The sequence below is a fragment of the Equus quagga genome, chromosome 13 (genome assembly GCF_021613505.1).
Source record: "Equus quagga isolate Etosha38 chromosome 13, UCLA_HA_Equagga_1.0, whole genome shotgun sequence".
NCBI lineage: Eukaryota > Metazoa > Chordata > Mammalia > Perissodactyla > Equidae > Equus > Equus quagga.
Window position 1 is genome coordinate 20,299,614 of NC_060279.1, and position 15,546 is coordinate 20,315,159.

A 15,546-nucleotide genomic window follows, 5' to 3' on the forward strand; every position below is an offset into this window, starting at 1 on the left:
CCAAATTGGTATTCCCAGGGTTGATATTGTGGAAGATTTTGATATGTGTTGTATGAAAAAAGTCCAATTCAAATCTGGAAATTTATATTGCTTTAGTATTTTAAAAGCTCCAAGAACTGTGGCAGTTACTTTAACATTTTTCAGATTTATTGATCAAAGAACATGTAGACTCGTTGTTTAGTGGAATGCCAATTTTAGAAATGAGCATGAAGACTTTTGACTGAGAGTTAGTAGCCTGAAGCGTTAGTTGTTTTTCTTGTCACTTACTCATTAGATAAACTTAAGTTAATTACCTAAATTCTTTTACCTAAGTGAGTGTGTGTGTGTGTGTGGGGACTACTCTGGTCAGTTTTGTTTTAATTTACAATAATCAGGAAAAAATAAATAAAAAGTTACCAACCCAGACTTAATTCTTAGATTTTATAATGATGGAATCTGAGTTTCCGTAGTTTTCAATAGCTATACAAGTGACTTCGCATTGTAATTGATTGAGAACCACTGCCCATTGGAGCTGTCTTTTTGGTTTAAACTAAATAGCATGAGACAGCTGGAATGTCACTATGAATATTTAGAAAAGCCTTTTAAAGTATGTGTTAGTTTTTCTCTTAGAGGTGTGTGAGTGCACACACGTGTTTAAGAGAGACAGTCTTTTTTTTTTTTAAGGTTTTGCTAAGGTGATGAAGTACATGATTATCAGTCCAACCTTTGCAGTCTACTCTTTCAACTTATTGCTCCATTTTCCTCTAAGACTTTGCTGGCTTCTAGTACATACATATGTGTGTATAGGTATATGTGTTTGTGTGTGTGTGTGTGGTTGTTTAGGTCCATCAGTTACCTACATTTCACAGCCTAGGATCAGTTAAACCTTTCTTTTGCTCATTCCATTTCCATTTGTTTTGTGTTTGTTTCGCTTGTAGGTATGGTTGCAGCATTTGCAGTGGCAGTCCTTGCTGCGGGTATCTCCTTTCATTACTTCAGTGATTAGGGTGAGACACAGAGAGCGTCCTGATCATCCAGAGAACCCTGACCAACAATTATGAATAATAAAGATGCAAACAATCCATCTGCATTTAAGACAACAGCAGCCAGATCTGCTGCCATAATGCCTGTTAGGTGTGTTTCTGACTAAAGTGAAATCACCAGCTGCCTTGTGTTTATATCATAGATGGCTCAGGCTTCCAAAAATAAAGTTATGCGTCTAGATGGAAGTTGCATGTAACAAATCATTATTATCTATTTTTTAAAATGTTCAAAATGGTGGTTTATTTTCACAGATTTTAGTTCTATTGATCTGGATCACATATTGATCAGGACATTGAAAAGTTGAATAGTCAGGTTGACTGAATGTCTTAGTAATAGAACAACAGGAGAAATTTCTACGAAGTGGGACGACAACCTGTTGGGTAAGTTCATGCTCTAGGACCTTTATAATGTAGACTCAGTTCCAAAATACTGATTGAGTTCTGTTTGAGGGGTAGCAAATCCTTCCAGAGAGGTTTGAATCTGTAAGGATTGCCATAAACCATGTGCTTTCCTCAGGTTAGTATATTATAACTGTTTTAATATATTAAATAAGACTTTTGCTTGCAGCCGTACTTTAGACTAGGTACTATAAAACAACTAGATCCTGAAAAAAATATATTTTTGAATGTACTAATAGGCTCAAATAAAGTAGAGGAAATCTCCAGGAGCTTCCTATTTTTCCTCCCCCATAAAAAGGAACACATTTGGAGTTGGGAATTTTAAATAATATATTAAGCTTATAGGTGAACAGTGGTTTTCTGGATGGCAGTTACTCTTGTAGCACTGTTGAATGCAGTTTGTCATGGATCAAAAATGAGATAAATCTGAATCTGAGATGCTATCCCAGCCAGGACAGTTCAGGTGGCCCTCAGTTTTGGTACCCTGTAGCTCCTGACAGATGCAAGACATAGGCCCAAGATTCCTGTAGATTAAGATAAAGCACTATTAGGGGGCTGGCCCAGTGGCGCAGCAGTTAAGTTCGCACGTTCTGTTTCTCAGCAGCCCAGGGTTTGCTGGTTTGGATCCCGGGTGTGGACATGGCACCGCTTGGCATGCCATGCTGTGGTAGGGGTCCCACATATAAAGTAGAGGAAGATGGGCATGGATGTTAGCTCAGGGCCAGGCTTCCTCAGCAAAAAAGAGGAGGACTGGCAGTAGTTAGCTCAGGGCTAATCTTCCTCAAAAAAAAAAGATAATAATAGTTAATAAAAGATAATAACAATATTATTTCATGAATAGAGATCACCAAGAGCAAGTTGAAACTAGCTAGCATGAAAAGGAATCTAGAAATACAGACTTTGTGTTCAGTTTTCTAAGGTCTCATCACCAACATACGTGAAGGATGGAACCACAGGCAGATCTGAAAAAGAAATAAATGAAACTGGTAGAAATGGGAAATATGTTATTTGAAATGAAAAAAACCACCTCAGACATGAATAACATATTAGACTCAGCTGAAGAGATGATAAATAAACTGGAAGCTGGATCTAAAGAAATTACCCAGTGTGCAGCAAGGAGAAACAAGGAATTAGAAAATAGAAATATTAAAGAGAAGTTAAGAGATATGGAGGGAAGAATTGTAAAGCCTAGAAGTACTACAAGAAGAGAATAGAGAGGATGGAGGAGTGGCAATATTTGAAGAGGTAACAGAATTTCCACATTTGTTGGGAAAACATGAATTCAGAAAGTGCAATATGTCCCAGGCATATACAGGTAAAATCCATACCTAAACTCAATGTAGTGTAACTGCAAGATACCAAACACAAGATTTTAAAAGCAATCAAAGGGAGAAAAAGATCATCAATGAAGACAAGGCAGTCAAATACTTAGTAGGCTTTTCAACAGTAACAACATACCCAAAAGATGGTAGAATAATGCCTTCAAAATTCCGAGAACTAATTATCAACTTAGAATTTGTACTAAGAAAAACTGAAATAAAGACATGTTCAGATGAAAAACAGATTTTACTATCAGCAGATCTTCATTAAAGAAATTGCAAAAAGATGATCTTCAAGAAGGAAAATAATTCCAAAAGGATGATCTGAAATTAAAGAACTAATGAGCAAATAAAATGATAAAATATGTAAAAATCAAAAGTGTTGTTTATATAAAAGTCATGATGATAGAAGTGTTTATAAGAAATAAAATTGTAAACAAATGTAAAACTAAATAAACATTTTATTCAACATTAGTGTGGACTTTTAAAATAAGATGTAATTGAAAAACTGGACAATAGCTTATAAGATGGGAGGAGGGTGATTAAAGTTTTGTGAAGTGCTTTTATTCAGAAAATGGATTAAAATATTGTTTAACTTTAAAATTATGTTAAATGTTATAGTAAAATTTCAAATATGACTGCAAAAATAATAGAGAATGAATCATTCCAAGGGAAAACTAAAATATGGAATAGAAAGACAATAACTCAGTACAGAAAAGGGGAGAGATTGTAGAGTGAGGGTAGAGGAGGAACAAAGTTAGTAAGATAATAGTAAGTCAAGTAATAATTAAAATAAATATGAGTAGACTAAACCCAGTTGAACAACAGATTAGATTTTTTTCAATCCAGTTATAGGCTGAATTTTTAAAAAGATGAAAGAAACACATTGTGCAAGCAGCAAAAGACAACTTATGTAGCTTTAGTGATATTAAATCAAAATTAGATTTTATGATAGTATTAGCAAAGATGTAGAAGGCCACTAAATAATGGTAAAAGGATCAATCCACTAGGAATATATGACAATTTTAAATTTGTATATATTTATAAAATGACTTCAGAATGTCTATAGGTCTAAACCAACAAATTGAACAACATGATGGAAGATGTCAGTAGCTCTCAGCTTACTGATAGATCAAGCAGGCCAAAGAATGAGTGAAAGCACAGCTTTGAATAATGAAATTAACAGTATTGATGCAATGGACATCGTTAGAATAATCAACAGTTAGAAAATGTTCTTAATTAAGCATTGACCATACAACTCACAATAAATTTCAAAAGATTAGTATTAAATGGATAATCGTAAATCAGTCAGTTATAAAGTTTAAAATTTTTTTAATCATTTACAAATTATGATTATGATTACAAATTTTTTAAAAACTTCATGGATGAAAGAAGAAAACATAAATACTTAGAATCTAATTGTAAGTACTACATTTGGAAAAATTGGGTGATGCAGCAGAAGCAGCACTTTGAGGGAAATGGCTTTAAATTCTTAAGGAAAAAGTCTAAGTGCATAACTTAGGAAAAGAATAACAGAATAAGCACAAAATAGAAGCAAGGAGATATAGGTAAGGGACGAAATCAACGAATTAGAAAAAGACGTAGAATGGCAATGTCTTGTGAGTTGTTTTCATGACAAAACAATAAAATTGGCATAATTGAACAAGAGGAAAACAGCACAAGTAAACAACAAGGATTGAAAAGGGAGTCCTAACCCATAGATTCAGCAGAGATGAAAGTGGTAAGAGCCTACCAGGAGCATCTTAATATATTTGAAAACTTAGACAAAATATCTAGCCCATGTTTGTGATGTTTTATTTCTCTTTCAGGGACCATACTATCTCAACATTTTATACAAACTCTTCCAAAGAATAGACTTCAGCTCATTTTATGACGGCAGTATAACTTTTATTGATACTAGAATCAGACACATTCATTAGGAGAAAAGAAAATTACAGGCTAGCAGCATTTCTTAACAGATGTGAAAGTCAAAAGCACTATTAATAAACTGGACTCAACGTTGTATCAGAAAGTGTAGTGCATCATGACTAAGTTGAATACATTAAAAATCAAGGACACAACAAGGATGCCTATTACCACCACTTCTATTTATCATTTTCCTATAGAAAAGTGATCAAAAGACAGAGACCAGGTATTTTAAGAGGGGGTGACTAAACACGTGAAAAGATGTTTAATCTCACAAACGATCGACTAAGATCACAATGAATACCATTTTACATCCAAAAGATTAAAAAGTTAAGAAATATAACAATACCAATGAAGAAGATATGCATCAAGAAGACATCTACAGGTGGGGTTGTAAACTGATACTCTGTTTGGAAAGCGATTCGGCATTATCTTATAAGGTTAAGCATTTACATACTTTAATACCTAACCATTCTCTTTCTACATATGTACCTTAGAGAAATTCTTGCACATGTGAACAAGAGTCCACATGTGAGAATGTTCAGGGCAGCCCTGTTTGTAACTCCCAAATGCCCATTGACAAGAGAATAAAAAGTAAATTCTGGGTTTTGTAATTTTATTTGGCAGAGAGAATATGATAACTAAATAAAGCAAATCTCAGAGGCCTACATGCAATATGATACAATTTTTGTAAAGCTTAAAAACAAGCAAATCTAAACTATATTATATAGGAATACATATGTTTGTATTAAAACTTTTTTTTTTTTAATGTCAGGATTGTGGTTACCATTTCAGAGTGAGAATGATGGCAGGACAGGAAGACTAGAAGGAACAAATGAATAGATGAAACAATACTGATATATTACTTCTTGAGTTGAAATGGGTTTCTTGATATTCATTTTATTTACTTAATGGCATCAACATGTGAATTATTTTGGTTATCTGTTACTAACAAACTACCCCCAAGCTTAATTGGCTTGAAACAACCATTTCATTTTCTTCACAATTTTTGGTTGACAAAGATTAATTGGGTGGCTCTGTTCCACATGGTGTTGGTTAGAGCTACCATTTTCTAGGTGCTTGATTAGGCTTGAAACATCCAAGATAGCTCATTCACATGGTTGGTAGTTGATGCTGGCTGTCAGCTGGGAATTCAGCTATCACACCTCAGTTCTCTTCTATGTGGTTTGGAGTTCTTCCATCATAGTGGCTGGGCTTTTTCTTATCATGATGACTGGGATCCAAACAGTAGCATCCCAAGTGTGAGAATTCCAAGAAGAGAAAACTAGAAGCTGTGAGTCCTCTTGACGCCCTGGCTTGGAAGTCTCAGAACATCATTTCCACTATATTGTATTGGTCAAACTAATGTACAGGACCAGCCTAGATTAAAGGAGAAGAGAGAAAAGAACCTTTACCTTTCAGTGGGCGTGCATATACAAGAAGGAAAGGGCTTGATGGCAGACATCTTTGAAGATTAGTTACCATAATGTATCCTCTGGCCATAGCAATTTATGTTCCTGGCGTCGAAAATGCATTCATCACCTCCAAAAGCACCTTACTGTTCTCATCTCACTATATCATCAGCTTCAGGCTCAAGGCCTATAATCTTGTCATTTAAATCAGTTTCAAGTATATATGAGCCACCTTTACTGCAGTTCCCCTCCATCTGAAGATGCATGAACTACACAAACAAGTTTTCTTCCCCATACTCATCCAACATACAATGGCAAGACAGGCAATAGACACGCTTATTCAAAAAGAGGGAGAATGAGAGAGACAAAGCAATGAATGGTTCATAGCAAGTCTGAACTCCAGTTGGGCACATGTCTGTAATTCATCATGATTCTACAAGCAGAGAATGTATGTCAATTAGGGTCTAATTATTCTTCCTAAGAGTGGTTCTCAGCTCTTGATTCTTTCCTACGAGATTTTGACTTTACTCTGAGTCATCCTTTTCCATAAGAAATGGCCTATGTTTGAAGCTGAGTAGCTTTTTCAACCTGCTTCCTGATTTTTGAAGATTGAAAGCTCAGAAGGCTATTTATTTTGAACTGTCTTCCCTTTTAGACTAACTGATATAATTCCTTTAAAAATAGCATCTATTTCCTATGAATCAAATTATAATCCACTCTATTAGACAAAAGGCACACCCACAAATCTGTTCAAGACAGGTCTCTGTCTCTACTTTAAGCTGAGAGTTAGGGTGCTGAAGGACAATATCGTTAAGAATCTTAGACAATCATTGTCTAGCTGAGTGGACTACAATGCATGCTCATAGATTCTTAGAAGTCATTTCATCTAGCTAAGATCTATGAGGTACTGGCTTAAATATTTCTGATGTCTTAAATGTTCTTACAGCTGCATCCTTGATCCTAACTTTCCTGATGCTATGTTTTACTGGAAATTCCCTGGATTTGATCTTTGCTCAGAAGTCATTTCTTCCTTGAGAATCTCTTGCTGGCTGGAGAAGGTGTTCTGGGCCCTTTTATATTTTCTATAAATTTTGCTCCAAAACTGAACAGTTTCTTATTTAGTTCATCTCTCTTGTCCCATATTTGATCATAGCCAGCCAGAGGAAGTCAGTTGGTATTTTTGGTATTCTTCCTGGAAATCTTGGCCAGATCCGCAAGTTCATTAGGTTAATTCTTCCCCTTAGTGATTCCCACAAGTTTCTTAGTTCTACCTTTCACATTACTGCAGGTGAAAGTGTTGCCTTTCATAACAATGATTGCCTTTCAATAATAATTTCCTTGTTATTCTCCCAGCCATCACTGTTTCCTGAAGCCCCTAAAACCTCCATATCCTGCTTAGTTCCAAAGTTAAAGCTACATGTTTTGTTTTTGGCCCAGTGGCACCATATTTCTAGGTACCACTGTCTATTTTGGTTATCTCTTGTTTCGTAACAAACAACCTCAAAACTCATTGGCATTAAACAACCATTTTATTAACTCTCATGATTCTGTGGGCTAACTGGGCTCAGCTGGCTCAGCTGAAAGTTTCTTCTGCCCACATGATGTTGCTTGGGGCTTCAGTTATCTGAGGGCTGTGACATCCGACATAGCTCATCCACATGATTGGTAGTTTATCCTCCACATGACCTCTCCATAAGGCTTAGGCTTCTTAACATAATGGTTGAATTCCAAGAGGAGGAGCCTCAGGTATCAGTGTTCAAAGAGGAAGGAAGTGGAAATTGTTAATCTCTTAAGGCCTGGACTCAGAAGTCCCAGGATGTCATTCCTCTGTATTCTATTGGTGAAAGCAAACAGGACCAGGCTAGTTTCCATGAGAGGGGAAAAAGAAGCCCATCTCTCAATGGGGGAGTAGCACATGTGTATAGGGAGGGAAAGAATCGATTGCATTTATGACTGGAGACTTACTACACATATAGTTTTTAGTATCTGTCAAATTCTTTAAATGTTCAAAAATACAGGAGAAGGGAGAGACAAGTAAACAAATTCCCTGGGGAGAAAATCAATATTATTACTCTCAAAACATAATCCACATATTACCATTACCACAGTCTGCGTTTTACTATAGCACCTCTGTCTCCCTCCTTTCTGTTGTGACATTTCTGTGTATATATCTAACGTCTTTTCCTTTTACCTACTCCTACATGCTCAAAGGTGAATAGGTTCATAACTATATTACCAAAATAGTTGAGAATAACCAAGCTCTATTACAATGCTTATTATGTTTGTTGACTCTTCTCTAAAGGATTTGTCTAAATATAAATTAGCCAAAGTACAATAAAGCTATCTAGTAAATTGTTCTTGAGTTCTGAGTGTAACCTAATAAATAATTATATTGGGAATATCAAGTACGTTAAGGAATATTCACTAAAGGTAGTCAATGAGTTGTCATACAATTCATAACCTATTGAAAGGTAAATTAATATTTTAATAGGTTTTGATTTATTGGTTAAGGACAAGAGACAAAAGTGGAGTTAGAAATGACAGTTGTTTTTCTCTGCTTTTGCTATTTCTAAAGTGTTTTGACATACATTATCTCATTGTACTTTTACAGCACTCTTTTGTTGTAAGCAGGGCAAAGATTTGTTGAATGGATTCAAATTTGATGAGTACAATTGGAATATATATTAATTATTATGCATTATACCCAAGGGTACATATATAGGAAGAGTAGACATTGAGTAAGTAACTATTATCTGTCTCAATAATCAGAAATAGATTATTCCTTCTTTTTTTTATCTTTTGTAAATATTTTATGTACTTACCATCAGATGAAGCTTGATTTTATACTATTGCTGTGAAACTTCTGAACTTCTGCTCACCAAAGAACCCTGTACAAAAATTCTTTGTTAAAAAAGACTTGATGTTTTAGGAAAGGATCTTTCACTCAAATTGTTCAGTTTGCTAAGAAGATCTTCTGTTTACAGACTTGTGAAGGGAACTTAATGATAGGGATGAAGGTAGTTTAATCAGCTCTTAGATTCTATTTTAGTCAAATCCAGTTTAGTTGTAGATACACCAGATGCCTTTCCCCATGATTAAAGTTCTGAATGTGAACAAGCTAAGATGCTAGACTGCAGTATCTATATCTAAACAAAAATAAGAAGATTTTTAAAAATATTTCTATGCTTCAGGTTAGCACTATTGAAAATATTTTCTAGATATTAATTACAAATGAAATAATAGCTAATGATTGTGGAGAGTCGTACCTCTAGATCTTCCAATTTAGGAACAATAAAACCTTGGGAAGCCACTTAATTCCTTTGGCCTTTGGTTGAAACAAATTATAACAACTAAACAAACTCTCATTCTAGTGCTTTACAACTTACAAAGTATTTTCATTTTTATCATGCCCTTTTTAACAATTCAGAAACTGAGGTTCAGGAAAGTGACTTGCTAAACATAGTAGTTAGTGGGGCATATATGTATTAAGGGTAAAGATACTGACGAAAGGAAGTGATTAGGTATATAGAAGCAAGAGGGATGACTGGAGAAGTAAGGAAACATGAATGTAAGATTCCTGAGAAGACGGGAAGGGCTAGTCTCTAAAGCATAGGCAGCTATTGGCCTTGATAGAAGGAAAATATATTCTAATAGCTCAGAGAGAGAAGAAAACTGGTGCAAGTGTATATGGGTTTGTAGGTTTGGTAGTGGAAGGTTGAAGATGATCTCATCTGATGCCTTCAGTTTTCTATGAAGTTGACAAAGTCATCTGCTGAGAGTGAAGAAGGAGGAGAATAAAGAAGATTTCAAAGAATTATTGCAAAGAATGGGAGATAGTGTTGACCAAAGAAACTTAATGGGATTGCCCCATTTGAGATTAGTGATAATAAATGAATGAAATTGTGTGATTTTTTTCCCCAGTAGTTTTTGTCTTCTCAGATTTAAGAATAGAAAAACTTAGCGATATTCGGGCATCTTGTCCAACAGATAAGTTGAAAGCAAAGAGGGGCTAGGAAATTTAGGATATTAGCAAGAATATTATTTAAAAATATTATTTAAATGATGAACCATGAAATCTAAGTTGAATAAAAAAGGAAGTGAAGAGAGAGAAGTGGAGAACAGAGAGAGAGAGAGAAAGAGAGAGAAAGAATATGTCTTGATGAATTGTAAATATAAAGACATCAATGGAGTGGAGATCTAGAAGAAATCAGAGACCCAAAATTTTGGTAGTAGTTGAAAAGTAGATAAGGAGACATGATTGTCATCCTCATTTTGTCAATGTGTTGTATCACATTGATTGATTTGTGGATGTTGAACAATCCCTGTGTCCCTGGTATAAATCCCACTTGATCATGATGTATGATCCTTTTAATATATTGCTGTATTCAGTTTGCAAATATTTTGTTGAGAGTTTTTGCCTCTATGTTCATCAGTGATATTGGTCTGTAATTTTCCTTCTTTGTGTCGCCCATGTCTGGTTTGGCGATCAGGGTGATGTTGGTCTTATAGAGTGAGTTAGGAAGTGTTCCATCTTCTTCAATTTTGGGAATAGTTAGAGAAGGAATAGGTATTAAATCTTTGAATGTTTGGTAGAATTTTCCAGAGAAGCCATCCGGTCCTGGACTTTTGTGGGAGGTTTTTGATTACTGTTTCAATCTCTTTGCTTATAATTGGTCTATTCATATTCTCTATTCTTGATTCAGTTTTGAGAAATTGTATGAGTCTAAGAACTTATCCATTTCTTCTAGGTTATCCAATTTGTTGGCATATAGTTTTTCATAGTATTATAATACTTTGTATTTCTGCAGTATACATTGTAATTTCTCCTCTTTCATTTCTAATTTTATTTGCACCTTCTCTCTTTTTTTCTTAATGAGTCTGGCTAAGGGTTTGTCAATTTTGTTTATCTTCTCAAAGAACCAGCTCTTAGTTTCACTGATCCTTTCCACTGTTTTTTTTTGTTTGTTTGTTTCAATTTCATTTATTTCTGCTCTAATTTTTATTATTTCCCTTGGTCTGCTGACTTTGGGCTTGCTTTGTTCTCCTTTTTCTAGTTCTGTTAGGTGTAGTTTAAGATTACTTCTTTGAGATTTTTCTCGTTTGTTCAGGTGGGCCTGTATTGCTGTGAATCTCCCTCTTAGAACCACTTTTGCTGTATCCCGTAGGAGTTGATATGATGTATTTTCATTTTCATTTATCTAGATATTTTTTTTATTTCTCCTTTGATTTCTTCATTGCTCCAGTGGTTGTTCAGTAGCATGTTGTTTATCTCCACACATTTGTGACTTTCCTAGCTTTTCTCTTGTAGTTGATTTTTAGTTTCATAGCATTGTGGTTAGAAAAGATGCTTGATATGATTTCAGTCTTCTTATATTTATCAATGCTTACCTTGTTTCCCAACATATGGTCTATCTTTGAGACTGTTCCATGTGCATTTGAGAAGAATGGTAGTCTGCTGGTTTTGGATGGAATGTTCTCTCTCTATATATATATCTATTAAGTCCATCTGGTCTAGTTTTTCATTTAATTCCACTATTTCCTTGTTGACTTTCTGTCTGGATGATCTATCCATTGATGTAAGTGGGGTGTTGAGGTCCCCTACTGTTATTGTTTGCCGTTAATTTCTCCCTTTAGATCTGTTAACAGTTGCTTTATATATTTTGGTACTTCTGTGTTAGGTACATATATATTCATAAGTGTTATGTCCACTTGGTGGAATGTCCCTTTTACCATTATATACTGCCTCTATTTGTCTCTCATTGCCTTTTTTATCTTGAAGTCTGCTTTGTCTGATGTAAGTATGGCAACACCTGCTTTCTTTTACTTGCAATTTGCTTAAAGCATCATCTTCCATTGCTTCACTCTGAGCCTCTGTTTGTTTAGAACTGAGATGTATTTCCTGGAGGCAACGTATTGTTGGATCTTGTTTTTTAATTCGTCCAGGCACTCTGTGTCTTTTGGTTTGAGAATTCAATCCGTGTACATTTAGAGTGATTATTGATATCTGAGGGCTTAATACTGCCATTTTATCTCTTGTTTTCCAATTGTTCTATATTACCCTTGTTTCTCTTCTCGTATACTTCTGACTGCCATTTCAGTTTGGTGATTTTCTATGATGGTTTTCTCACTTTTGTCTTTATTTATCATTTGTCTCTCTGTTCTAGTTTTTTATTTAGTGGTTACCATGAAGTTTGTATAAAAGATCTTGTAGACAGGATAGTCCATTTTCTGATAGCCTCTCATCTCCATTAGCCTAAGCACGTTCCATCCCTTACCTTTTCCCCTTCTGAGTTATTTTGTCACAAATTATTCCATTTTGTGTTGTGAATTTGTGATAAAAATAAAGTGTTTATAGTTATTGTTGATGCTTTCTTTCCCTTTATCTTTAATGTTATGGTTAAGTGTTTGCTATCCTGTTCTGATAGAGAGCTGCACTTTTCTGATTTTGTCTGTCTATTTATCTCCTTGATCAAGGCTTTATAAATCTTTTCTTGTTTGTTTCAGGTGTGAGGGCATTCTTGATAATTTCTTGTAGGAGTGGGGGGTTTTGTGGCAATGAACTCCCTCAGCTTTTGTGATATCTGGTAAACTTTTTGTTTCTCCATCGTATCTGAAGGATAGTTTCACTGGATAGAGTATTCTTGGCTGTTTTTGACTTTCAGCATTTTGAATATCATTCTATTCTCTCCTAGCCTGTCAAGTTTCTGCTGAAAAGTCTGCTGAAAGCCTGATAGGGGTTCCTTTGTAGATTATTCTCTTCTGCCTTGCTGTCCTTAATAATTTTTCTTTGTCATTGACTTTGCCAGTTTTGCTAAAATATACCTTGGAGAAGATCTTTTTACATTGATTTTATTAGGAATTATATTGGCTTCATTTACTTGTAATTCCAGTTCCTTCCACAGATGTTGGGAAGTTCTCAGCTATTATTTCTTTGAACAAACTCTCTGCTCCTTTCTCCCTTTCTTCTCCCTCTGGAATATCTATAATCCTTATGTTGCATTTCCTAATTGAGTCAGATATTTCTCAGAGAATTTCTTCTTTTTTTGTTTTTTTAAGTCTTGGTTCTCTCTCCTCCTCCACCTAAAGCGTTTCTATATTTCTGTCCTCTAAATTACTAATTCTATCCTCCATAATATCAGCTCTGTTTTTTAAGGTTTCTAGATTGTTTTTCTTATCTCATTCATTGTGTTCTTCACCTCCAGCATTTGTTTGGGTTTTAGTTTTTTTATTTTAAGAGTTTCAATCCTTTTTATGAAGAATTCCTTCTGCTCATTAATTTTATTCCTGATTTTGTTGAACTGTCTTTCTGGGTTCTCTTTTAACTCATTGAGTTTCTTTATGATAGCTGTTTTGAATTCTCAGTCATTTAGATTGCAAATTTATGTGACACCAGGATTGATTTCTGGAGACCTGTAATTTTCCTTTTGATCTGAAGTGTTAATGTATTTCTTCTTGGTGTCTAATGAAGTGGACTTTTGCTCATGCATGGTGGTAGTATCTGGTCACAGATTCTACCTGCCACCATTGTGAGAGTCAGGAGCTGTTTTCTGAACATACTGTGTTCACTGGCACTTGTGCCCTTCAACTGGAAGTTGTGCCAATAGGGCTTATCTGCATCTGCCCACTGGCCACCAATGCCTGGTGGATCACACACAGATCCGCTGCGCTGGCCAACTGGCTGAGCTGGTGTACTAGGTGGGAGGAAAAGGAGATTTCTTTCACGTGTGTGCCCACTCTGTACTCACTAGTAGACTGCCTGAGCTGCTGGGCTTGGTGGGATTACCCATGTGGTGGCTGAGGTGCCTTGGTGTGGAGTATTCTCATGGGCTGGGATGCAACTCCAAAAGCAGAAGCATTCACGCCGAGGCCTGCCTGTTCCCCTGCATCCTCTTAGAGTCATGCATCAATCACTGCATGAAGTCCTGCACTCTAGGTCGCTGCCACAGGGGAGAGGAAGGAGAACTGCTGACCTCCTTCCACTGCTTCCCAGGGATCCAGTACCACCACTTTCAGATGTAAGGCTGTGTGGACCTCTCAGACTTCCTATTGTGCTATATGGATATCCTCTGTTGGTTCATGAATGTCCTTTTGGTTGTATCTTAGAGGGGAGAGACTAAGGGAACAGCTCACTCCACTATGATGCTGACATCACTTGACATGATTGTAATCATAAGTAAGGATGTTTGGAATGGTGATTTGGGAAGAAAGAACACATAGATGATAACAAATTAAGTGAGTAGCTGAGGTAAAGTAGGTTATTGGAGCTCAAGAAATGGGGAGGTCAAGGAACAGAGAGTCCAGATTATGGAAAGGTAGTCTGCTAGAATAATGATAATAATTCTAACATGATGATAAAGTTCTAACATGATGATAGAACTTGAAGCATAAAGGAAGGCTGTGTATTCAAGTGTCTAATTTTTAATAAATGAGGGAGAGTGATTAGAATGTCAGTAGTTGACAGTTACAAGGATGAAGGAAAAGTGATACAGGCAAATGGCATGAGCCTTTTAAAAAGTACATAAGACTTTTTACAGAAGCAAGTTGGAATAATGATTTTGAGTAAAGGAGAGTGTCAACAATGATATTTGGATTTTGAAAGAATAAACAGTCACCACTTGAAAGTGATAAACCTTTTTTGAAGAACCAGGTTTCAGTAATAGCAAAGATGTGGAAGGAATGCTTGGAAAAGAGTTTGGAAATAGAGGCAAGTGTGCTGCGTTTAGAGGGGAAGGGGAAGAGGATGGGAATGATGGTGCAGTGGAGTATTACGGCAAATGGCAAGTTGGGAGTGGGCAAGTAGTACTGAGTGGGAAGAGTTACAGGGAGCTGTCACTTTGGATGTTGACTGTGATGAATGCAAAGTTAAGAATTATTGCAGATTTAATCTCAGTGTTTTTGAGGAGTTTGGATTCTGGGTTCAATGATCAGGGGACATGGCTCACTCAGCCTGAGTGAGTAGCTATTGCACTTGCTATAAGTTTTGATAGCTGCACCTATATGGCTTGGAGTTAGGAAGGGGCACGGGTAGTGACGCCAGCAACTAATGACATCAAGGCTAGGGTGAGAGCATAACCTATGCTGAGTAATGAACTTTATACACTCAGCCTTACATTCCAGGGATAAATCCAACTTGGTTGTACCTTATCTTTTACATATACTGTTGGAGTCAATTTACTAGTATTTTATTTAAAATTTTTGCACCCATACGAATAAGTGACATTAGCCTGTAGTCTTCCTTTCTCATTTACTTTCCTTGTCCAGTTTTGGTATCAAGATTACCCTAGTTTAATAAAATGAATTCATGATTATTCTCTCTGTTTCTGTTGTCCGGAAAAGCCTATATAAAATGATCTGTTTCTTGTTAGTTTGATAGAATTAACTTGTAAGTACATCTGGACCTTGTTTTTTTTTTTTAATTTTTATTTTTTATTGCATTAAAATTGGGTAGTAACATTATATAGCTTTCAG

At 35.7% G+C, this 15,546-nt stretch overlaps 1 protein-coding gene across 1 annotated transcript in view; it reads left to right on the forward strand.

Annotated features, from left to right (window-relative positions):
• The window catches only part of ODR4 (odr-4 GPCR localization factor homolog), a 34,643-nt gene extending 33,440 nt beyond the window's left edge, over positions 1-1,203 (forward strand). Inside the window, exon 14 of the mRNA XM_046682942.1 lies at positions 918-1,203. Coding sequence (XP_046538898.1) covers positions 918-985 — 68 coding nt within the window. The 3' untranslated portion in view covers positions 986-1,203. The remainder of the gene's footprint in view (positions 1-917) is intronic.
• The last annotated feature ends 14,343 nt before the right edge of the window (positions 1,204-15,546 follow it).